Consider the following 26,799-nt stretch of genomic DNA (forward strand, 5'->3'; position numbering starts at 1 on the left):
GATATTCTGATTAGAAAATCATGGTATCAATAATATCCTTGGCATAGAGATGAGTTTCACTGGGCTGACCTAACGTTTTCCATCAAGATAAGCCAATGACCTACAACAAAAACAAAACCGAATAAAGAAACTGTGTGGGATCCTCTGCAACATGGTACAGGTACATAGTTCTCTGTTGCCTGGGCTTAATCCAGGGCACATTTTGGAACATGTAAAGGACCATTTGCATTACATATTTTTCACTCAATCTACCATAAATTCTGATTCTCAGTTGATCAACATTTCAGATAGTTTAAGGGAGTGAATTAAAAATTTTACTCCCTGGAAGTTGGACAGCGCATGTAAATCAGTGGAGTTAGAACACACCCTCACACCATGCACAAAAATAAACTCAAAATGGCTTAAGAACTTAAACATAAGACATGACACCATAAAACTCCTAGAGGAGAACATAGCAAAACATTCTCTGACATAAATCATACTAGTATTTTCTTAGGTCAGTCTCCCAAGGCAATAGAAATAAAAACAAAAATAAACAAATGGGACCTAATCAAACTTATAAGCTTTTGCACAGCAAAGGAAACCATAGACAAAATTGAAAGACAACCTACAGACTGGGAGAAAATATTTGCAAATGATATGCCTGACAAGGGCTTAACTTCCAAAATATGCAAACAACTCATACAACTCAATAACAAAAAAACAAACAACCCAATCAGAAAATGGACAGAAGGCCTAAATAGACATTTCTCCAAAGACATACAGATGGTCAATAGGCACATGAAAAGATGCTCATCATCACTAATTATTAGATAAATGCAAATCAAAACTACAATGAGGTACCACCTCACACCAGTCAGAATGGCCATCATTAAAAAGTCTCCAAATAATAAATGCTGTAGAGGGTGTGGAGAAAAGGGAACCCTCCTACACTGTTGGTGGGAATGTAAGTTGGTGCAGCCACTGTGGAAAACAGTATGGAGGTTCCTCAGAAAACTAAAAATAGTTACCGTATGATCCAGCAGTACCACTCCTGGGCATATATCTGGACAAAACTGTAATTCAAAAAGATACATGCACCCCTATGTTCATAGCAGCATTATTCACAATAGCCAAGACATGGAAACAACCTAAATGTCCATCGACAAATGAATGGATAAAGAAGATGTGGTACATATATACAATGGAAGACTACTCAGCCATAAAAAGCAATGTAATAATGCCATTTACAGCAACATGGATGGAGCTAGAGATTATCGTACTAAGTGAAGTAAGTCAGAAAGAGAAAGACAAATACCATGTGATATCACTTATATGTGGAATCTAAAATATGACACAAATGAACTTATCTATGAAACAGAAACGGACTCACAGATATAGAGAACAGACTTGCGGTTGCCAAGGGGGAGAGAGGGTGTGGGAGGGATCGATTTGGCGTTTGTGATTAGCAGATACAAACTATTATATAGAGAATGAATGAGCAAGGCCCTACTGTATAGCACAGGGAACTATATTCAATATCCTGTGATAAACCATAATAGAAAAGAATATTTTTAAAAAAGAGCATGTATATATATATATATATGTATAACTGAATCACTTTGCTGTTCAGCAGAAATTAACATTGTAAATCAACTATACTTCAATAAAATAAATTTAAAAATTAAAACAAATTTACTCCCCAGCCATTACCTAGAACCAAACTCTCTTATGTTGACAATTTAAAAAAGCCACATTCTTTAACCAACGGTTAAAATGGAGGGAAGGTGACATTCTGATTTCCTCCATTGGTATAGCTTGGATTTCTACAAAGGGTGACCCAATCCCAGACTGAGTTTTTGACAGCCTTTGTTCTAAAGGAACTCTCATATGTATCTTGAAAACAGATCCTCCGATGCACTGGAGGAGTACTTAACTAATCCTGTATGTTTATATAACTCAGTCCACTTTTCAGAACCTGAGCTTCCATCACTCTCCAATTAAGCCAGCTGTGCTGCCTAACTTCTGTTTGCTTCCTCAGCTCCACTTTCCTACTTTTTCCACGTTGCTCTCCTCCCTGGGAGGCTCCCTCACCTCGCCCTCTAAATCCCCCTTCGTTTTAACCAATGAGGGCCCCTGGCGGGAGATCAGAGGAGGAAGGAAGGAGGCTTCCCTCCTGTGGGAAGGCCTCAGGCTGGCTTTGTCCCTCAACAGTAGATCACCGCTCTTTGTAGGATGGCCCTTTCTACCCAAAATTCTCATTCTGGGTTCTGGGAATCATCACCTCCCCTCACCCCCTGAGGCCTAGGAATAACAGCTGTTCTGTTACTACTCCTGGGTTATCACACTATTCCTTGTGAGTTCCTCACAAGTTGCCACCATCTTTGTAAATACTCCCTCTATTAAATATTTCTCCAATTACCCTTATTCGAATGTGTCAGCTCTTTCCTGCTGGGTCCCTGACACGCTAGTACATCTTGCTTTCAAAAGCCATGACTTCTTATCTTCCTCAAATGCCATCAGTTTTCATAAAGGTTCTTTTTTTTCTTACATCAGTTTTGACATTTTGCTATTCCAGCTGGAGAAGTACCTTGGATTTTTCCTCAAGCTAGAAGCCAACACAGTACAAAAGGGCTCCTCTGTGGGTGTTCCTCCCACAGGACAGCTGAGTTGTACCACCTCGTCTTGGCGCTCGTGGCTTTTTCTCACTATAAAATTCCTCACCGCAAACAAACACCATATCTATAGATATGCAGAAAACTTAAATGTACATTGAGAGGCCTGATTCCCTCGCCTCCCTCTGGCCTCCAGCCACTGGAGCTGGTCCCACACATCACAGATGGGGAGCAGCTTACTGACACAGCAGTAGCCGTCATGGATTTGCTGAGGTGGGAAATACGTGTTCAAGCGTGAAAAGAACTCAGTAGGTCACATGACAGTGTGAAAAGTCAGAGCTGAGTTCTGACTCAGTTATTCTCAAAATCTCTCTTTGGGAAACTTTGGCTATTGAACTTGATGTATTTTTCCATGGGACAATGGGAGAATAGGAATAAACACATCAACCTACAGAAGTTCAAAAAAATTATCTGTCTAATTGACAAGCACTGGGCTAGAAGGGAGAAGACTTAAGTTCAAGTCCCAACTTTACCACTTTCTCATTTCTGGATGATATTAAACAGCTCACTTATTGAGTCAGTTTTTTCACCTATGAAATTGGGATGATAAAACTTGCCATGTCTATCTCAAATGGAAATTGGATGGACCCAAGAACATAACATATTTGTCTATCTGCCAGCACTTATTGGAAGCCTGCTCTGGGAAGGGCTGGCCAGAGGCACAGAGGCGGCTGGGGTGGGAGTGGGATGGAGGTGAGGAGAGACACCAAAATAGGCTCTTTTGAAAAAAAAAAAAAAAAACAAACAGATTTAAGTCCTGAATTAAAGTAACAATTTAAAGGACTTTTGATGATACTTAATTATCAGCACCTAGTCACCAAATATAACGCACCAAATGATAAAATATAATTACAAAAATAAATGAACACAGAGTCAGTGCCAAGTTTGGTCTTCCAGGTTTGGTTCAGGGCAAAGCCAGAAAACAGTGAATAAACAAGGGAACACTGTAGTTTACAGAGTATCAATTTACCTTGGAGAAAGGGCAAATGTTTGGAACTGGGATAGAGCCCATTCAAACAGCAAGACTGAGAGAGGCGGGTGGTGTGTGCTCAAAGAGTCTGATTCTTCTGACAGCCCAAATATATCATTACCCGGCCTCGAGAGAAGGAGTCAAAAGATTATCCCTTTACCCGTTTTTCATTTCCAGCATTCACATGGGTGTAAGACCCAACGTACTAACTCCTCAGCCAAAAGTCATAGACAGAAAAAGCTGATTTCAGAAGGTCTCATGAAAAACATAAAAGGATCTTCTAGTGGTGTCACTCACAGGGAGAAAGACAAATTCTTTTCCATAGTCTTGTCAGACAGAAAAAAAAGCCAAAATTTACTAATTTAAAAAGAAAAAAAGAATGCACAGAGATCACCATAAGAAGCAGGTCACGGGGAATATGAAATCTATTGTGTTTAAATGTCATTTTAGGGAGTACCAAATAACTCACCTCGCAGAAGTAGGAGACAATGGGATTGACATATACACACTACTGTATATAAAATAGATAACTAATAAGGACCTATTATTTAGCACAAGGAACTCTACTCGATACCCTGTATTGGCCTATATAGGAAAAGAATCTAAAAAAGAGTGGATCTATGTATATGTATAACTGACTAACTTTGCTGTACATCTGAAACTGACACAACATTGTAAATCAACTGTACTCCAATAAAAATTTTTTAAAAAGATATAGCTCCATAAATATAAGGATTAGGTTACTTCTAAATACTCTGTTTCAAACGTACATGTGACAAGAGTTCCCCCTCCTTTCCATCCCTCTCCCTCCTTCCTCCCCCACTGCCCTCTGCTGCATGTATCTACAAAGGTTGGACAAGTATTGTCAATTTTCTTAGTCCTCTTGGAAATTATTTCCTTCCATCACCCCGTACAGCTATATCCTTGCCCCACACCTATAGAAAGCCAATATATTTGTATAGCGATGTATTTATATAATTCCGATGGTGAGTTTACAAACGTTAATGGTTCCATGCTCTCTTAGCATGTAGTTCAGGCTTCTGCATATAACCTCTGATAATGTTATGCGGCAACTTGGCTAGGCTACGATGTCCAGTTATTTGGTTAAACACCAGTCTAGATGTTGCTGTGAAAGTATTTTTTAGATGTGATTAACACTGAAATCAGCAGACTTTGAGAAAAGCAGATTACCCTCTGGAATGCGGGTGGGCCTCGTCCAATCAGTTGAAGGCCTTAAGAGCAAAGTCTGAAGTTTCCTGAAAAGAAAGGAACTCTCCTCAAACCTGCAACACAGAGACTCTGCCTAAGTTTCCAGCCTGCTGCCCTGCAGAATTCTGACTCAAAACTGCAACAACTCTTGCCTGAGTTTCTAGCCTGCTGGCCTGTCCTACAGAATTCAGACTTGCCAGCCTCTAAAGCTGTGTGAGCCAATTCCAGTTCCTTAAAATAATTTCCCCTCCCTCCCTCCCTTTTCTCTCTCTCAGACATAATATTTCTCCTATTGGTTCTGTTTCTCTGGAGAACACTGACTAAAACACAATTACCCTTTCTTCACATGACATTCTTGCAACCATGCCTTCCTTAAAGTAAATACATACATGGTTCTTTGTTTTAAGAAAAGTCTGTGTGCTGCAGATGAGTCTGTAGATGTTCTCTGTGACCACACAGGAAAGATCAGGCATATGCATCATCGTACGGGGTATTGGCGCACAATCCTTAGCTGGCGGGTCTACAGCTGGAGGATGACCAAGCTGTTGGCAAAAGCCTCTGGGAAGATTGATCCTAGGGAACTAGAACACAGTGCTGAAGATCTCAAGAGAGATTGTTTATCTCCCAGCACTCATAACAAGTTTTGTTAACAAGAGACAGTAGGTGAGGTACGATGAGAAAAGGTGTCTTTCTAATGCTCCCTCAGATTTTGAGAATATGGCCTACTGCTCTCCAAAACAGTGTGGGAGCTGAGAGGTGTGGCTGGCTGATGTGAGGGCAAGAAGCCAATTTGTAGATGGTGTGTCATCTTGCATATACTATCAGCCTACTTTCATTTTTGAAGACCAGGTTTTAATTTTTTTTTTTTTCAGGACAGTCTTGATTTTGGTCCTATGATCAGATTATGCATCAGAAGATGTCTCCAGGTTTTTGGTCTGGAGAATATGGCTATCTTATCATATTGCTTCTGTGATCACCTTCCTGTCTCCAGGATTTTCTTTATGCTACTCTCCTCAGTTAACTTGGCTGGCCTCTCACCTCCTTTCTCCACCTTTCCAGACTATGAGCTTCCTTTAATGCCTGTCTCAAATCGCACTTCTCAGGACCGCAGTATGACTTTTGTGGGCCTTAGGCACTTTTGCCTTCACGGGCTCCTTCTCTCACTAAAAACAAAACAAAACAAAACAAAACAAAACAAAACCCTAAAAATTTGCTTCACATCTGCATTGGCAGAAAGAAATATAATCCACACCAGAATATAATCCACATAGGAATATAATCACTTTTTCTTTTAATTTTGAAAGAAATTCAAAGCTTCTCATGGGCCTTTTAAAATATCATGGGCCCTGGGCACTCTGCCTCCTGATGCTGCTGGATGATAAGCCATCCTCGTTCCTCATCCATAAAAGTATCCTATACAGATGCCTCTCTCTTAACTTATTAACATAGAGAGGCTCAAATTCAAATCCCAGCCTCTTCACTTTCTAACTATAAACCAGAGCAAGTGAGTCAAACTTTCTGGACATCAGTTTCCTCCCTTGTGTAATTCTTACCTCATACAGTTGCCATGGTAACGTGAGAGCCTGTATATACAATGCTTAGTACCTGGTCCGGAGCAAATGCCCATAACTGGTAGCTATTTATATTTAACCTGACATTGGTCATCAACTATCTTGATTTAACTATCACACTATTATCTACCTTTTCACTTATGTTTAACTCCTTTATTAAACTGTAAACTCCTAGAGGGATGGGACTAAGTTTTAGACCAGCGGTTCTCAAACTGCTGTGCATCAGAATCCCCTGGGGGAAGTGTTGAAACACAGACGGGGTCCCACCCGGAGTTCTTGATTCGGGAGGTATGGGGTGAGGCAGGTAATATGCCTTTCTAGCAAGTATCCAGGTGGTGATGAGGCCTGCTGGTTTTAGGGTCCCATTTAGAAAACTACTGTTTTAGATAATTCTGCACCCTCCCCAAATCTAGCACAGAGAAAAGCTTTCCAATACGTCAGAGTAAATTATTTAGGCAAAAGGTAACACACAATCCAGTGGGAAAATCTGTCCCCTCCCCCAACTGTGAGAAGATTTCCATTACTTCAGGGGCTGAGCAGAAAGAGATGAGCAAAGAAATCTCATTAAAAGAAAAGGGGCCAGTGGCACAATTGAACACTGTCATCTGTTGGGTTTCAGGGGCATGTGCAAAATGCAGACAAGAAGCCAAATAATAGCTCAGCCAACTCGAGGCTGCCTGTGTTCTGAGCTCAATCTATAACAGTGCCAGCAGGGCTGCTGAGATCCATCTGCTACTCTCTTTTTGACAACAGATCTGAGGTCCCTCTGGAAGGAAATAGCTTGACAGGAAGAAAGAAAGATTAGGCCAACTTAAAATGTCTGGATTTATGAAGCTGCACTTGAATATCGCACAGATTTTAACTCTTTATGGCGCTTTGCTAACCTGCAATATGCCCCTGCTATTCTTTCTGATTTCTCTGTCCCTTTCACGGAGAAATGTGAATGCCAAAGCTCTCCTGGACACTTTCTATTTATACATAAATTAAGGTCGCAGGATTCAATAATGAAGGAAGCCTTGAGATCCTCCAGCCCAATGCACCGATTTTATGGATGAGGAAACTTAAGCCTAGGGTTAATCCTAAAATGCATAACTGGTAGTGGTAGAGCCAGGCTGGAATCCAGCTGCCTTGACTTGCAGTGGGTATGCAGTGTGTATAGTCCTTTACGCTCCTAAAATGAGGAGGAAAAAGATATCCTAAATGTCCATCAACAGAGGAATGGATAAAGAAGATGTGGTACATATAAACGATGGAATACTACTCAGCCATTAAAAAGAATGAAATAATGCCATTTGCAGCAACATGGATGGACCTAGGGATTACCATACTAAGTGAGAGACAAATATCATATGATATCACTTGTATGTGAAATCTAAAAAAAATGATACAAATGAACTTATTTACAAAACAGAAACAGACTCACAGACTTTGAAAACAAACTTACTGTTACCAAAGGGGAAATGTCGAGGGGGGGAGGGGATAAATTAGGAGTTTGGGATTAACATATACACACTACTATATATGAGATAGATAATCAACAAGGTCCTACTGTATAGCACAGGGAACTCTACTCAGTTTTCTGTAATGACCAATATGGGAAAAGAATCTGAAAAAGAATGGATATATGTATATGAATAAATGAATCACTTTGCTGTACACCTGAAACTAACACAACATTGTAAATCAACTATACTCCAGTGTAAAATAAAAATTAAATTTTAAAAAATGAGTAGGAAAAAGATATCTTTTCTCCACTACATTTTAAGGAGGAAACATGATTTTCTCCTTTACTTAGGTTACTTTTCACAACATGCCCTTTTGTCCCTGGAAGCAGGAGGGCTTTATCAGAGCCACTGAAGAGAAATAAACCACTGTAAACAGTTTTAGCAGGGCCTGGAAACTTGGGGGCAGGGACAATGTCCACTGGTTACCCAGAAACTTGGCCAGAGCAGATTCTCAAAAACCAAGTGGTGAATGAACGAATGAATGAATTTCTGGTTTGATGGTTATTTGCCAATTTTTCAGTCAATTAAGGAATGAATGTTTCACATTAAGATTTTAAGCCTGCTGTGGATTCTCTTCTTTCTTTATTAGTAAGTGAGATGCTTACATGAAACCACCATCACCTTTTCTGTACGATAGGCAGTGTGTCTGATGGAAAAGTACAGGCTTTGGTGGTGGAAAATTTTGAATCCCAGAGTGTTCACTCTGTTTACTTAATTCTAGGCAAGTTATAGAAACTTTCTGAGCCTCAACTCCCCTCCCCCAACCAGTATGTGTAAAATAAAGATAATAATACTTACTACTTGAGGGTTTTTGTACAGATTAAATAAGATAACGTGTGCAGACTGCCTTGCACTATGAATAAATGTGTGTGTCCTCTCCCCTCCAGCACCAACTGCCTATTTAAGGGTAGTATAGGTATTGAGTAGGTGAAGTAAGTATAAGTATCAGGAGAGTAAGTATAAGACTTTGGATGGAAACTGAAGGGACTTTTTTTGGCTGAAAAGGTACACAAATCATCATCATCATCATCATTATGGTTACCCAGCAGCTGCTTTTATGGATGATATGCTTTGAAATAAATATAAGCAAAGCTCCTATCACCTAGGTATTCTTCACATTCCATAATCCCTCACCATTTCCCCAGTTTCCAATAAAATAGTTTTCAGGAAAAAAATAAACTGAGCTTTTTGCTTACCCTTTTGTTCTTGGTTTCCTTGTCCTGGGCTCAAGAAACTCTGTCTCCTCCTCCATTTCCATTTCAGGGATTATGTTTTTCTGAGAAGACTGTGGTGAGAGCATTTCCCATTCATTGCCATGGGTGACAGCCTGCAACATAACTGTATCGGGGCCAGCGCTGCCTCGGCTCAGGTTCTTCCACGATTGGCTGCCCAGGCCAGAGGCTTCCTCTAGTGCTGAAGATTCTAGAGGCTTCATGTCTCCCAGAATCTGCATTTGGGGGCCCTTGCCCAAGCTGTGATCAGAGGCTGGCTCCACAGCCTTGCCAGACCATCCAGGCCCTGAGTCCCTAGTCTCCGATGATGGGTCACCAACCTCACTACGGCCCAAGACCATCCAACTCTGGTCTTGCCTAGGGCTTTCAAAAGATGATCTCTTATCATCTTTGGAAGACATTCTCTCTGCAGAAAGATGGTTTCTTGCATTTAAGGAAGCAGGTTGATGTGTGTCTGGGAAGCTTGCTAACTGAGTTCCTGGCAGCCCCGTTTCTTCGGAATCTATGTGAAACTCTTCTAATTCCGACGTGATTTCTCTTGCCTCACAGGCCTCTGGCTCTGGGGGTGAATTTTCTTCGTGCTTTACAAGTATGTAATCCATGTGTAGTGCAGGATGACCTTCATTCTTCTCAGTGTACCTTTCTTCCCCGTATTCTGATTTTACCTGCTCAGGCTCTCTGGTAGGAATTATTTTTTCTTCTTCCAACTCTAATAACCCCTTGCTGGCACCTAGAAGTGGAAGATGAAGGTGAGAAGGAGAGAACAAGGCTTAATTAACACACGGTGTGACTTGTGATCTTCGCTAACAATCTATCTAAACAGAGATAGTTTAAAAAACATTTTTATTTTGTAGAGCTGTTTAATTTTCTCAGACCCTCTCAAGGACACTTATTAGACAAGCGGTAGAAATTACTGTGGTAAGGCAGAACTTGGCTAAGCATGCACTGCAAATGTAGTTAGTTCCTCTATAGCCACATTGGTAGGAAAAGTGTGTTTTACAAATGCATTCATTGAACGAAAGCAGCAATTTCTTGAGGGTGGAGGAATGAAAGGTTTCTTACCATTTGGTGGTCCTATGTCTCCACCTGCTGGTGAATCTGAATGATCTGTTTCTACTTCCCAGTCAACGTTTGATGGAGACAACTCAATGTTGGCGTCGACTCCGACAGGCAAAGAAACTGACTCAGGGTCTTCAGGAACATGCAGCAGCTGGCATTCAGGCTGTCTGTTTGTGGCCTCTGCGTGGTTTTCCTTGTTTCTTTCATCAGGAAGGGCAGAAAGCAATATCTCTGCGGCTTCGCTCCCCAGAGGCGTGTTCTCTGGAGTCCCAGCTTCCTCTGTGGTTTCGACACCAGGAGTAAGTTCCGTGAGATAGGACAAATCAAATGGAGGTGTGTAAGGTGCAAGCCCTTGCTTCAGGGCATCTTCTTCCAAGGGAGGGTCACCGCCATAGACAAAGTGTTCAGGCTCTTTCATTAAATCTTCATCAATATTTTGGCCCATGACTTCATACTCAAAATCACCCCACGAGGCTTCAGAGGAACAGATATCTTGTTTCCCTGCCTCCCCATCAAATTGCATTTCAGGATTTCCTTCTGATAATGTCAGTTTACTCACGTCATCTATTGTTCCCGTGGATGTGTTGAGACCTGAGGCATCGCTGAAACTGTGGTCAAAGGCAGCTTCGCCGACATCCAGACAAGTGTCCGAGGCTAGCAAAGTATCAGGAACTGTGGCAGGATTCTCAGTGGCAAAAGCTTGCTCACGGTCCGACGGGCCCCCTGCATCGGTCTGACTCTCAGGAGAAAAGTCTTCTGATATCCAAGAGCTGTTGCTATCCACAGTTGGCTCTGGGTGAGTTACACAAATATTAGTTCCCACGTTTTCAATCATTGGGATTGTTCTGTCAGTGGGTTCCAAAATTGGTGCTGTATCTGGGTTGGCTTCCTTTTCTGATGCTTTTAAACTTGTAATGTTTTCATCATTTATTTCGGAAGGTTCAGGAGAACCTTTGTGAGAGGCAGGTTGAGATGAGTCATTTGTGTTTGCCTGCTCGCTGATTCGAGGCAGCGGAATTGCGTTTTCAGAAGATAGTTCTGAAGTACATGGGACAAATTCCTGCGCCAGCTCCTGACTGGGTTCTTCATCTCTCTCTGGCTCGGTGGGATATAACTCACCGGATTCCCCTTCAGGTCCCATCCCAGCACTGATGTGCTGCTTAGTCTCTGGCTTTGCTTCATAATCATGACATACATCAGGGCTGTTGGAAGCCTGGGAATTGCTGTCGTGGTCACAGTGAGTCAGTATATCAGGATTCTCACCATCTGTCTTCACACCGAAGGGTTGTTTCACATCCATCCACAAGTCGGGTGAAGCTGAGGCCAGTTGCCCACCCTCTTGGAAGTTGCCGTGTAAAATGTCTGGAACAAACGCACCTTGGGGGCCCTCACTAGGGGTAGAGTCGTCCCATTCAGAGCCTGACTTCTTTATCAACTGGGTGGAAGAACTGACAGCAGGGAAATCTTCAGAGGCAATGCTTGAATCTGTCATTTCACTGGGGTGTGATTTTTCTTCTTCCCACCAATTTGTTTCTTGACACTCAGGAGTTGATACATTAGATATAATGCATCTATCTTCATCTGTGTGAGTAAATGTTGGGTCTGGCTGATTCCAGACAGACAGCACTGTATTCTGACACTGCTCTTGGCTAGATATTTCAGAGGTGAGTTTGTCACTGGCAGAAGACATGGTTTGTTCTCTGGAATCCTTGTCTTTAATTTGGTCCAGTAGTACAAGCTGGCTAAGCTGACCAGCTTCTGGGTCTGGCTGCCTTGGTTGAATGTTCCAAAGTTGCTCGTGGGCATTTTCCCCATTATTATCCAGAAAGCGTGACTCATGTTTATCACTGAAAGGATTGGTACAGTGCGTTTCCAGGGATTCAGTATCACCCGGAATGGGTACTCCCCAGGGACCCGCGTTTTGGCGTGGTGAGGAATTCATCTCTAGCACAGCACTTGAGTTAGATAATTCCCCTTCATATGCTCTCTCAGTTGGTCGCCCTTCCTGTAGGGAGGCGTTCCACCACTCCGTGCTCTCAGCTGAGAAGCCAGCCATTTCCAAATTAGAATAATTTTCATTCTTTAGTTCAGCTTTGGGAGATATTTGCCATATGACATCTCCCGTCCTCCCTGTTTCTGGAGAAGACCTCGTCTCCTTCTCCACTGCTGTAACCTGTACTTCAGTCTCCTTTAGTGGCAAGAAATTCCAATGATCAGGGCTGCTTTGTTGATTGTCAATGAATGGGTTTGACTTATTCTCATTCTCTGCTGGTTCTGGACTGCCTATGTAGGCAGAACATTCCTCAGACTTGGGATCAGCTGTGGCCAAGGACTTATTAGATTCATTCAATGAATCCCAAGCTCTGAGTTCACTCTGAGCAACCTGGCAAGTGGCTGAATGGATCTCTTTCTCCACTGACTCTTCATCGCCTACACTATCATCATCAGAACCTGAGCTTGTTGAAGTGAACTTGGCATCCTCTTGCTGCACAGTTTCAGGAATATCACATTCACTTTTTTCCTGATGGCTAACTGCTAGATTTCTTTCCTGATATACATCCAAATATTCAGAATATTTGCCTGTTTCAGGGCTAGACAAAGAGGAAAAGGAATCACCATCTACTGAGTCATTCCAAATCTCTAAATATTTAGGAACATTGTGATCTAAGCTCTTTTCAAACTTGTCCATTCTGTTTTTCTCCAAACCCTTCATTTCGGTACTTACTTCTACTTGACCATCAGTAGTAATTAGTTCAGATTCTTGGTAATTCTGTGTATTCCAATCATCTTGGTTTTCCTTCTGATGCCCAGTATTGGGTCCTTGGTCCCAGGAAGGCAATGCAGACGAAGAGTCATTTAGGTCAGGACTGGATGCACTTGAATGTGTATACTCACTAGAAATACTGTCTCTGTCATCATTTCCTGATAACTTGGCTCCTGGAGGGCTGTTTTCAGTATTCTTAACTTCGAGATTCTTAGTTATCTCAGAACTTGTGCAGCTGACCTGCACATCACTGTCTTTAGGGCCATCCCAAACGTCAAGTCCTTGGGGACATCCATAAGGTAGGTCTTGGTTCATTCTCTCCGGCTCCAGAATGTTACATTCTTCAGCTTCCTCCACATTCATTTCAGGTAGATATATACATATTGTGGAATTCAGCCTACCTGAAATTTCAGTAGTTTCACCTGAATTTCTGTGACTCACGAGGTGCTCTTCGCAGGTCTCTTTTGCCTGCAGGTGATCTATGGACACCTCTGTTTGCACATCACACGGGTCTGGAGTGTAAGACCCCTTCTCATGCTCTAATACCTCCTGGGGTTCCTCAGTTTGAGGACTGGAAGTGACCGAAAGAGAGCTGATTTTGCCTGATTCATTGGAGATTTCTGGATGATCAGATGCAGCTGGGGAAGGGCACTCCTGGCCACCTTGCCCTTTTCCAGAAGCCCCTGAGGTTCCATCCATCGGCTCCTCCTCACTGGGGCACTCCCTATCGATGGCTCCATGGGATTCCTTCTCACTTTCCTTTTGTCCATAACTGGGACCCCTCCAGGGATCTGAGCATGCAAAATGCCCTGAATTCTCAAGTGTGGTCACCAAATACGCCACATCACTGGGTGGGGTTCTCCTGCATGTGTCCTGCTTGTCAGGATCAAGTGTTTCTGACTCACTGGCTCCAGAGGCTTCCAGCATGTCTGGGATGTGACTGTCCTGAATTTTTTCTAATGAGCTGGAAGTTTCAGGGGGTGATTTGCTTTGTTCTGGATCTGTAACATACGATGGGCCAGGTAACATTAATGATGACACGGCGTTCTCTCTCATAACGGAATCCCAAATACTATCCGCGATCAGCTGCCCGCTTTTCTCATTCAGCATGTGATAATCGTTGGGAGCAGCGTCCAAGCTGTGCTCAGAAGAGGCAGGGAGTTCCCAATCTGTCTGATTTGCTTCCTGATACTCCACGGTCCAGGGTTCTACCTGCCTCACTGCGAATCGGGTTTCGGGTTCAGAAGCTTCCGCTGGGTACCCCTGTGCCTGGCCTTCACCGGTGATGGCCATAGCCGCACTGCAGTCATCCCAGTCCAAGTCGTTGTCCATATCCGAGATGGTCGCAGTAGACTGCGTGTCCTCCAGAATCACTCGGTTCCACAAGTCGAGACTGTCGGGGGCCGCCTGGCAGGAGTTAGCGCTGCTGTGCAGAAGCGTGAGCTGTCGGTTTGTCTCATTGTACAGCTGCATCATGCTGGGGTCATCGTAGCTGGACTGGCTGCTTTCCCCAATGTCATCCTCCACGGAGGTGTTCTGATCATCTGTGGGCTCTGCCTGGAGTAAATCTTTATCTGGGCTGTGAGTGGCATTTATTTCAGAGCTACCATCTGCGTGAGGTGAAGCCCACATTTTCAGGTTCCCAGGACCCGAACTAATACTATCTCTAGGTGGCTGCTCTGGGGACTGAGGAGGCATGTCAGCGTCCCCTGAGGTACAGTTAGCATCTTGTGACTCGAAAGCTGCCTCTTTAGCCAATGGCTTGTCTTTGGTTTCTTTTTCATCTCCGGCAAATGTTGGTGAAGTGTAAGAGTCAGAAGTGGAGTAGTTGGTATCCAAGGGGGATGGCACCGAATCTTCCCCTATGTTGGAGGCACTGTAATCGGAACATTTATAGGATAAGAAGGAATCTTCCCAAGGTGCTAGGACATCTGACCCTCCTTTCTTGTTACCCTCCTCAAAAAGGTTCCAGGAGTCTACATTTTCGTACACCTTCCCCCTAATTTTTGGATCCACGAAACCATTCTGATCATCCTTGACTGGCTTAGAACTATTCCATGCATGATCCAGATCAGATCTGGGATTTCCAGATACAAGAATATCATCCCCGGAGTCATGGTTCTTCTTGCCCCAGATTTCTGGAACTGCTTCACTATTTGCGTCGCTGTGCGAAATGTCTATGAGGTCTTCTGAAGGGAAAGAAAACCCGCTTTTTGCCATGGCCCACTCGTTTGGGTCCCTCACAGAAGGTGTCTCACCACTCATCGGGTGCAGATTCCAGGTATTTTTCAAAGCTTCGGCGTCATCTTCTTTAGCAAATGCTCTCCAGGCTGGGAATGACGCTGCAGCAGCTGGTTCCCCGTCATCCGTGGGATTTCCCCATGGCTCAGGCATGGCTGTGGGTGAGCGATCAGAACGCCACAAAGCAGCAAAGTCTTCTATCAGGTGGTTTGTTCCCTGAGGAAAAGCATTCGGCAAATGCGAGTTTTCAGGGGACATATCCTGAAACTGCAAGTTTTTCTCATTTTGGTCTTGAATATTATTGCTGCCCAGCCCAGGATGACCAAATTCTGACTCCCAGGGACTTGACTTTGGGAAGTTTAGAGTCTTGGGTTGAAATATAGAATCTGAGGCTCTCCTATCAACTGGGCTTGGCTTATGATCTTTCCATGACTCGGGGCTCTGGAAGACAGATTCCTGTTCACTGGAACTCCATGCATCTGCAGTGTTTCTAGAGTCAATTTCCAAACCACCCCACCAGCTGCTGCACCGTGCCTGGGTTGGAGGTGGCCCAGTGTGACCCGTGTTGACTGTTTTGGGGGTCATATCTTCTGAAGAGAGTAGAGCTGGTTCTTCAGTGGATGGTGAGCTTTCCACAAAGCTATTCATAGGTGTTGGTGGGACCCTCCTTCCAGCATTTTTCAGACTTTCTGGTGAAAGAGATTCATCTTCCACAAACCCTGTCAGGCTCAAATTTCTTTCAGAATTATCACTGGGGCTTTCTTGTCTCTGGACAAACTCCTCATCAAATTCCACAAGGCTATCTTTGCCAGTCCCTGACAAAAGAGAACTGGATGAATAATTCGACACATCCATCCCTATCCCATCAAGTCTTTTAGGCCCCGTGGCGAGCTGTCCTTCTGACGAATCGCTGTTGGGGAAGAAGTCATCTGTTGGGGAGTAGTCTGCAGAATGGGAAGATGGTTGGGACTGCCCAGAAACCATGGGTGCTGGGTCAAAGTTGAAAAGGTCAAAGGATTCACCATGTTCTCCAGATGGGGCATGCTCCTCCGCTACTGCCCCTTCAGGGATGGGACTGTAGGAGTCAAATCCTGGGAGGAGGCTGTGGTGAGGCCCAGCACCTTCTCCCACTGGACTGTCATCACTGAGGAAAACTGAGCTCTCCTTGGATGAGCGGCTGCTCCTAATGGTGGCCAACCCGCTATCCGGGCTAACGAGGTCCACGTTGACATCCACCTGGGCCTGGTTAGAATCGCTGAGATCGGGAGGGTTTTCCATGAAATTCACGGAGCTGGGCTGTGGCTCTATGTCAGAACCATACAACTCCATAATCCCGGAGGACCCCTGGGAGAGCGGGGCGCTGCCTGCCACGGCTTCTGTGGAGGATGTCCGGCTGTTAGAGGCCATCTCTGGACACCTCCTATTGATGACTTCCTTGACCAGGAGAACCACGTGATCACAAGTCACTGAAGGGTTCTCCTGCTGATACACCAGAATCTCGTCACAGCCACATTCAAAGGGCTCCAGATCCAGGCGAGGGTTCTGGCACTCTTCCAGTTCACAGCAAATCTGTCGGGGAGGCACAGGGATTTGTGTGAGCACTCAGGCTCTCTTAGCTCTTTGCAATTTGTCTTTCTTAATTTTTTGTAATGTAAAATTAATCTGTGTTCATCTGTCTAGAAAGAAGACTGAGAACTGTATAACATAAAACATGGAAAGTCCCACTTAATATACCACCAATGCTTTCTTTAATCCTACCAAATTGGCTTTTTGTTGAACCCAAAATCATTTAAAACCTCTCCTCAGTGTAACTTAATACCATCTTCCAACAGGAGTAAAATTCAACTTTGCAAAAGCCAGAGATAATGCTGGTTGCTGACAAAACTAGGGGAAAAGTATTGGAATAAGGGAAAATGGGGCAGAAGGAAGGCTCTTGTTGGTAGCAGGCAGCCAGGACCTGCTTTAACCTCTGAAAGCCTCAGAAGGCAAAGGAGAAAGTAGGAAAGAGAAAGCAGCTACCAGGGGCAGCTTTCTCAACAGCACTCAGGCCCCAACTGTCTCTTCCTGCCCCAGGAAGCATCTACATGGGACCCAGAACAGACAAAGCTGCCTTGGAAGGCAGGGAGATGTGTGATGGTCAGTGTGAGGCCAAAACTGGGCTGTAGCTCTATGATTTTTTTAGGAAATGTTGAAGATATTTTGCACACTGGGCATTTGAAATGGCCCCGTAGGATTAGTGGAGGTAATAATAATAACAACAACAATAATAGTAACAACTACAGCGCTCACACAGATATTAATAATAATAATTAACATTTATTGAATGCTTTCATATGCCAGACACAGTTCTAAGGGTTTTATGTGCATCATCTCCTTTAATCCTCACAATAATTCTACAAGGCAGGAACTTTTTATCCCCATTTTTCCAGTGAGGAAATAGAGAGACAGGAAGCTTAAATAACTTGACCAACAACACACAGCTAACAAGTGATGGAGCCACATTTTGAACTCAGGCAGTCAAGCTGCAAAGGCTGACCCTTAACCAACCGTGACCACGTGGCCAAAGAAGGATTCCTCTAGAGCAGTCTTGACTTTGTGTTGCTCAAGACTTTAAGGAGATGTCTCTTGGGCAAATGGGTGGGGAGGGTTGGGGTGGGGGCCGAGGAGAGACATGGTGGAGTCAACTTCAAGGGCTTCTAACCTCTTCATCCACTCTTCTACTTCTGTCTCTTTTAGATTAACCAATTTCTAGATTGATTTGCTACAAAAAATGATTTGAAAACCACTGTATTGGAGGCTTAGGAGACCTAAGTCCTGTCCCTAGGAAACCAATGATCAAAGACAAAATTCAGCTTTGAAACTCAGTGCAGAGCAAAGCACTAAAAAAGCCACAGGCTGGTGATGCAATTCACAGATGTATGTGGGTCAGAAGGGTACCAAAAGCATCTGCAGCAGGAGAAGGGGGCTCATTCATATCTGGACTTGAGAGGGCACAGAGAGGCTGGAGAGTGACTTCAGTCATATATCAAGAAATGGATCTCTTGGGGGACAGAAAGTGAGGATGTCAAAGAAGGGAGTTGAGACTTCACCTCTAGCCACCTGTGGGTAGACCAGTTGTCTAATCCATTAGTGAGGAAAGATAAGTGATGAAATCGTTCTATGTCCATGTCATCCATATTATAATGAATTACATATGTTCTCATATTAGTTAGTAAATACACCTGCTTTGGCATACCCACTGCCCTATTTTCATTAATTTTGTCTATTTCTTATATTTCCAAAGCCTTGGGTTAAAAGACTCTGTTCTCAACCAAGAAGATCTTACTGATTACCCAATCAGAATTTTAGTACCTGGAGAAAAACCTTTTTTTTTTTTTTTTTTTTTAACATATATGCATGTTTTTTCTCAAGACATATCCAAGGTGTCAGGGTGGTTGTGGTCAAAAAACTAACTTGGATTAAAGCTTCAGATCATAGTTACTAAACACTGGACACCAAACAGATGTTTAGTCAGGGACTAAACTTTGTTATCACCAGGTAGTCCTCAAGGAGAACGGTACCTAAAGGAGGACTAGCCCTTATTGGGTAAAAAAGATATGATCTTTCTCTTTATGAATTCAGCCTAGAAAAGAAATGGTTATGGGGCTCTTTTAAATGCCCCTATGTGGGGTGAAGGGAGTCAAAAGGTACAAACTTCCAGTTATGAAATAAACAAGTCATGGAGATGTCATGTACCGCATGGAGACGATAGTTAATAATACTGTACTGCGGATCTGAAAGCAGCTAAGAGAGTAGAGAGTCGTCCTCATCGCAAGAAAAAACCTGTCATTATGTATGGTGATGGATGTTAACTGGACTTATTGTGGTGATTATTTCACAACATATACAAACATTGACTCATTATATTGTACGCTCGAAATATAATGTTATCTGTCAATTATACCTCAATTAAAAAAAAAGGCCAACTTTTATCTCACTGACAATTCTATTTAGATGATTTTTTGGTAATACAGCATCAAAACTAAAAACTAAAAATCTGAATGAAAGCACTGAAAACTAATTAATTAATATAGCATCGAAACTAAAAATCTGAATTAAAGCACTGATAAATAAATAAATAATTAACTAACTAACAGAATGTGCAAAATACCCCCAACATTTCTTAAAACTCAAACTCTAGGACCTTATCTCTTGGACCAATTTCTTTAAGTCACCAGTCCATGGCCATCTTCCACCGCATGTTCTGAGAGCCAGCAGGAGGGGATGCAGTGAAATGTGCTGGGTCAAGGAGGTCCTTACCTGACTGCACAGCTCTAGGTTCTCAGAGTACACAGCGATCTGTCGTCTGGGCTGCTGCTCCTCTGACAGGTAGTTGGCCAAGAGAATGAGGACATCAAAACCGAACTTGTCTGAGAATGCTTTCAAATCACTGGTGATACTGCTGTGAAACATACAGTCCTGAAACAACAGTCAATTTGATATTAATGTCAAACTTCCCAGCTCTGGGGAGTTGTGCCACAAATTTGTCCACTCTTAGGATGTATTACCACTGATACTTATTATTAGATGCAAATGAAATAAACACTTTGCTTTGAGAAAGTTTGGAAATTTTCATGCTATGGCTTAAAATATACTTTTGCTTTTTTTGTTTTGTTTTCCTAAACCAGGAAAGGAAGGCATCTTTGCTATTATTATTAAGGATAGTTTAGAGAGGACCAAATAGCTTAACCTCTTTTTCCTAAAATGTTTATTCAAATACTGACTTTGTAAAACATACTTTCCCTTTTATTGTTCATAGGACATAGGAATGTCTGCTGAATATTATTATTGATACAACCCACTAGAAAAATAGGAGAAAGTTATTGTTCTTTTCTATAATTGTTTTCTAATGGTTATCATGAACTCCAAGCAGAATCCCTAAAGATGGATTTAGCTGAGTCTACTGAATGCCTTTTATTCCAGTGTAGAAGTATAGGAGATTTGTGTTAGGGATGTGATGTCAGATCTGCTTGCTCTAAGTGGTAGCTAAGGAGGAATGAATAACTGTGGAAAAGGGACCCATTACCGCAGAGTACCCAGACCTGTGGCTCACATCATCTGTGGAAATGTTCTGGCCTTTTCGAGTTTTATTAACTACAATGAGAACCACTTTGTCAGCATGGTTGTCTCTCTTTCTTAAAAAAAAAAAAAAAAAAAACACTGAAGACCGTATCTTAGCCCCTAGCACAATGCATGGCATATACTAGTTGCTCAAGAAAAGTTTGTTGAATGACTGGAGAGACATATATACAAAATCAACCTGTGCTACATAATCCTTTATCATAGTGTATATATATATAATAGCACATGTAAATGACAATCATATAATCATCAACTGACAGTCCACTGCTCTACTCAGTGTAAATCACCGTGATGTGCATTCAAGAGATATAAAGAATTCTAATTTTTTTCTGGTTACAAAGTCATCAGAATTATGCATGCCACTGGTAAAACGTTAAAGCAGTACAGAAATATGTCCCGTAGGAAGTGGAAGTACCATGTACCTCCTCCTCAGATAACCATTATGAAGAACTAAACAGTGCAGTGCATATAGGTGCAGATTTTTTTCACGTCCAGATTAATGTTTGTATATGGTAGCTCTTTGACACTTGTGGATTTGATATTTGTGGCTTAGACTATTTACCAGCCACTTAAAATTGCCATAATACATGTACTCTGTAATTCTGCTGAGCCAAATTTCAAGGTCGATGAGGTTCCCGAGAGGGCACACAAGAAACCTGGCAGTTGGGCGGGCCCAGCCGATCACCAGCTTCCATGCCTCTAGGAGCCTTGTTGTCCACTCCTGAGGCCACTACTCTCATTAGGCATCTTCAGTTACAAGGTGCACATGGGAATTCACAAAGATCTCAGGATATATTGCTGATAAATACAAAGGATTTATCGCACTGACTTGGTAATGAAATTTATCATGCTCAAATACAATAGCTTTTGGAAGTATGCACACAGTCAGCTTTCATGCTTTTAATTTATTGTCCAAGTGTCATAATAATAATAATCTTTAAATAGGTACTTCAAAAAAATTAATTCACTCACAAAAGAAGTAGATATTTAGAGTGAGCTTTTTTAAAAAAAAAAATTGGACCTCCTATTATACACAATGTGCATTCAATAGATAAAATTATTTCAAATCATCATTGGTATTAACCATCAAGAACCTCAATGCTGAGCTTTTTGCCATTAAGAATTGTAAATGAAGATATGGTCCCAAAGGAAAACAATAATGGACAACTCCACGTACATCTTATCTCCAGTGACTGAAGGCTTTGGCACAAGAAGACTTACAATTTTCCTTTCAAAATATTTTTTTCATTATGTACATAAACTCATTCCCCCCAACATATTTATAAACCCTTAAAAGAAGACACACCATTTCTAAGAGATTTTCACATACAATAACAATTATCACGACACTCCAAGCTGGGTCACTCAAACAAGAGAAGGCTGGTTTTACTGGTACCTCAGCACAAGATTAAGATTCAGTAGAATAAGCATTATTCAAAGCCATACTTGTGGCAATTATACTTCAATAAAGATGTTTAAAAAAATAAATAAATAAATAAATTTATTAAAAAAAAAAAAAAAGCCATACTTGTGGAACATTTGCTATTCAGAAATGTTGGCCGAGCTCCAACCCGTTCGGATTTGTCTGTGTTAGGGACTTCCGTGGTGGTCTAGTGGTAAAGAATCCGCCTTCCAATGCAGGGGACGCGGGTTTGATCCCTGGTTGGGGAACTAAGATGCCACATGCTGCGGGGCAACTAAGCCCATGTGCCACAACTACTGAGCCCACGTGCCACAACTACTGAGCCCTCATGCCACAACTAGAAAGAAGCCCGCACGCCACAACTAGAAAGAAGCCCACATACCTCAACGAAGATCCCGCATGCAGTAACAAACACACAGCGCGCGGCCAAAAAATTTTAAAATTAATTAATTAATTAATTAAAATTATGGCTCTAGGATCTTGCTAAACTCAAGTCCAGCGGCACTGGCACTTTCAGGCATCTTGTTAGAAATGTGGAGTCCCAGGTCACAACCCAGACCTACTGAAGCAGAATCTGCATTTCCCACAAATCCTAGGCAATTCAAATGCACATGGAAATATGAAGAGCACTGCTCTAGGGAGCCATTTTTAATTCATCTATTTTCCTATGAACCAATCCCCTGGGCTCTCTCAATGCTGTCACGGGACTTTTACTGACTCAGGTCCTTAGCTCCTCACACCACCCTCATCATAAACATGACCCTGGGGTGTGTCTTTCTGGGCCACTTTGTTAGAGGTTCTCATTTAGCAGCCCAGGATTGGGTCCAAGAATCTGTAATTTCATTATGTACCTCAAGTGATTCTTAGAATCAAGCTGCTTTGAGCAATACTTCCCCAGTTTTCCTCTGGGTGGCCCCGAATTCCACAGGATCACATGAGGTATTGATAAAGCAAAGATCTATGTGAAGCATTTAGGCATATTAGAGAAATAAAATACTTACATTTTACAGTCACCCCAAAACAGACTGTCAACAACTATGTCCTATCCACCCTAATAAAATGCCCAAACCAGATTTGATCTCACTGGCTTTAGGATAATGTCAATGTTTAAAATTTTCATGTTTAAAACAGAATCAAACAAGGGAATGAGTAAGATTCTTCAGGAATCCGGGAGGCAGGGTCTGTTTGTTCTACTTTTATGCCGGTGCTGTTTGCATAGGACATAATTTATTACTGTCTTCTAGCTACGCAGGGAGTCATGTGCTGTAACAGCTCTTATGTTGCTGACAAGCTAGGCTGGCCCTGAATAAATACCAGTTCATCATCAACACAACCCAACTGTAGATACAGGTTGGCATTTTATTCCCCCCATCTGCCTTCTACCTGATAAATTACTGTTTTAGTTACGAGTATACAAATACTATTTGTTAATCTGCTCAAACGTCTCCAAAATGTTTTCCCTACCTTAAATTAAAATTATATATATATATATATATATATATATATATATATATATATATTCCACTCAATTTGCCAAAGGTTTAGAAAAGAAAGGAATCCTACCTTCCTTTACCACCTAACCCCACCATCCAAACTTCCACATTTGAAATATGACCCCAGCCTGAGATTGCTGCAGGGAATTTAGGAAGTTACTTTACTAATTATTACACCTGGGAAATGACTGGCCAAAACCCAGACTATTCCGACACACCAGTTAGGAAGAATGGGAAGGTGCTCCCTGTCAGTCTTTTGTCACTCATGGATGCAGAGATTAGATCATTAAACATTTTTAGAGGTCACGAGTTCTTTTGCTTCAGTAATTCCTAGTTTTGAAATGAGTAGGAAGACCTGAAAATGTAGGGAGAAAAAGGCTTTGTTATTTCCTGACCAAAAGCAAGGTGTAGATCTCAAGGGCCCTAAGAAGAGGTCGATGATCATAAGGACAAAGGTCAGGAAAACAGAAATGATAGGGCTCTATTTTAACTAATATGACAACCAAGATAGTGATAGTGTCCAACAGATTTACTACATTAGTGGTTGAAAGTACTTGGACAAATGCAGTGGAAAATTCCATCCTCTCACAAAATTCTATTTTATTGATATTTCTTATTCCATTGCTCTGAAAATTTTAGTTTTTATTCTATGCACTGATAGCTTTAGTGCATCACATGAAATAAAAGTGATCTAAATAATGTCTTATATAAACATCTGAGTCCTTAAATGTGCATATTCTTTGAAAGAGAAAAACCCACTCTCCTTACATTGCTCATATATTTGTATTTCTATTGTCTTCTGAATCCCTCCTGTCAGGTTTCTGCCCCCATCATTCCATTGAAACGGCTCTTCTCAAAAGTATCAATCATTTACAGGTCACCAAATCCCAAGATTTGGTGGGATTCCTGTTCTTACTCTAATTAACTTCTCCCAAGAACCTCACGAGGTTGATCTTCCCTCCTTCTTGAAATATTTAACTCCTTCACTTTCCTGTCATTGCCCTCTCCTTGTTTTTCTCCCAACTCACTGGCTACTCCTCAGTCACCTTTGCTATTCCTCTCCCTTAGTCAACCTCTATATGTTCCTAACCCCTTTCTCTTTGTCTATGCATTCTCCTTAGTGATTTCATCCAGTCACATGGCTTTCAAACCGCCTATCTGCCAGTGACAACCAAATCACATCCACCTGAACACTAACCTTGGTTTATCCATGTGATATCATCACATTAATGTCTAATAAGCATCTCAAGTAAAATACAACCTACCTCCACCCCAGTTTCCTCCATAGCATCAAATGGCACCACCATCCACCCAGTTACTCAAGTCAAACATCTAGGAATTACTCTTGATTCCTTCCCCCCCCCCATTCTTCACATAATCCATCAGCAAATCCTGTTAACTTTCCCTCTAAAACATATCTCAAGTCCAAACACTTCCCTCACTTCTTTCCATCTCTGTTAGTGTCGTTGCCACAGTTACCATTATCTCTTCCCTGAACTTGGGTGATAGCCCTTCAACTGGTCTCCCTGTAGCCGCTCTTGTCTCCTCTCCCTACGATCAGTTCTCCACACGGGACCAAGAAAGAGCTTTGAAAAAATGTAACCAGAACCATGATATTCTTCTGCTTAAAACCCACTCAAAAGTTTCTCAATGGAATAATTATTATTTACATTGCTTTATTTGTTTTAAAATAGAGAAGAGACAGGTTTAATGTCCTCGAGACTGAGTTCTTATAAATCAATGAGAAAAAGCAGGCATAGCAATAGAAAAATTGGTTGCTGAACATAAAAGACAATTTACAATTGAAATACCTGAAATCATTAACAATCAAAGAAATCCTCTGATAAGAAAATGTTTCATCTTCTCTGTTCCTATAATTGATGAATATGGCTGAATGGGCATTCTCATACACTGTTAGAAATATATTCTAAAGAAATAATCATATATACACACAAAAGGTTTGTGGACAAAGCTATTCACTGAATTATTACTATAATAACTAAAATTTGAAACAGTCTAAATGTCCAACAATAGAGAACTGGTTCAATAAATTATGGAACAGTAACATAAAAGAATATTATGTTGCTATTAAAAATCATGCTATCAAAGAATACTTAATGACACAAGAAAAGATCATAGTGTAAAGTAGAAAATAATTTCGATAATCATATAAAATTAGAATGTCATTTCTATAGGTATTCAACTAATATATATTGAAATTAACATATGATGGATATTAAGATACCTTGATATTAAAGTTGTCATAATTTAGCCAAATTGCTAATCTAAAATCTGATTGTGTCTCTCCACTATTTTAGGGTACTCTCTCCAAGGTTCCTAGTAAAGACTTTGGAGGTTAACTCTGGCTTTGCCATTCACTAGCTGGGTGCCTTGAGTGAGTTTCTTTCATCTCTCTGAGCCTTAGAGTTCCTCATCTGTAAACCCTCACCTCATAACACTGTTGTGAGTACTAAGAACATATGTGTATCAAAAAGCAGGCCCAGTGTTTGGCATATAGTAGACAATAAATGTTAAATCCCTTTCCTTTCCTGATTCTTCAACTATCAAAAGGTCGTTCTTAGGATTCATGGGAGTAATTTGATTCGTAGAAAGTATTTCACAAATTCTTGGTATGGGAACTGAATATTCATATTACAATTTCTTACCTTATATCCTTTATAATACTGTGAACTTTCAAATGATAATCACACACATCTTTAAGTCATTAAAGTGATTCACATGTAAAATTCCTAGATGTGAGATGATAGAGGAAGTTACATATGAAGCAAAGTCATTTAAAAAGTAATATAAGATATAAAAACTCTGGGTCAGGCAGTGTTTATCTCATTAATGGATCCTTTATCCTTAATTCCAAGTTAGACTCAATGAATGAGCTTCTGTTTGCCACTACACAAATAAAGCAACAGAAAAATGTGTAGTGATTTTTTTCCTTCAGCCAAATCACCATGGATAGAGCCTTTTGCATCATTCCAAGTGCCATACTACCTTTGAGACAGGCTGGGACCTGGGACCCTTTGCTGCAGTGCTTGCACCTGGACAAACGTCTCCTTGAGCAACCAAATTCAAAGAAACTATAAGGGACTAAAAATAATTGTGTACATGGGCAGTTGGGGCCCAATTATGGACAACAAGATACAAAAAGACTAAAAAAACAAAAACAAAAAGAACACCCAACTGCCACTTCTGAACAGCAGGGAGAAAAAACGGGGGTGGGAGCAAAAGCAGGGTACTGCGCATGCCCCCTGCACTCGACACCACGAAAGGGGTGGGCAGACCACCTAAGCCGCCCCTCTGGCCCGACCCCCTGGACACACCCCTACCCTCACCCCATGTAAGGAACCAGCTTGTCTCCGCCCCCCGCCCCTGCTTCGGGAAGCGAGCAAGGGAACCTGTTACTTGTTTTCCCTCTCCCCCTCCTGCAGCAGGGGCCCCATTAAACCCTTGCCTGAATTTCTTGTCTGGCCTCTTACCAATTTCTGTTGATTAAGGAAGACCAATAACCCTGGTCAGTATCACATTCAATGGATTTTATTCCT

General features: G+C 41.8%; 1 protein-coding gene across 5 annotated transcripts in view; it reads right to left on the minus strand.

The window, feature by feature from the left end:
* PRUNE2 (prune homolog 2 with BCH domain) overlaps positions 1-26,799 on the minus strand; it is a 274,857-nt gene that overhangs the window by 76,969 nt on the left and 171,089 nt on the right. For all 5 annotated transcript variants that reach the window (XM_057549084.1, XM_057549085.1, XM_057549083.1 and 2 more), the window contains exons 7-9: positions 19,505-19,663; positions 10,204-16,774; positions 9,106-9,871 (exon numbers count right to left, since the gene is read on the minus strand). In XM_057549084.1, the coding sequence (XP_057405067.1) occupies positions 9,106-9,871; positions 10,204-16,774; positions 19,505-19,663 (7,496 nt within the window). The remainder of the gene's footprint in view (positions 1-9,105; positions 9,872-10,203; positions 16,775-19,504; positions 19,664-26,799) is intronic.

Source organism: Balaenoptera acutorostrata, chromosome 6 (assembly GCF_949987535.1).
Source record: "Balaenoptera acutorostrata chromosome 6, mBalAcu1.1, whole genome shotgun sequence".
In the NCBI taxonomy this organism is placed as follows: Eukaryota; Metazoa; Chordata; class Mammalia; order Artiodactyla; family Balaenopteridae; genus Balaenoptera; species Balaenoptera acutorostrata.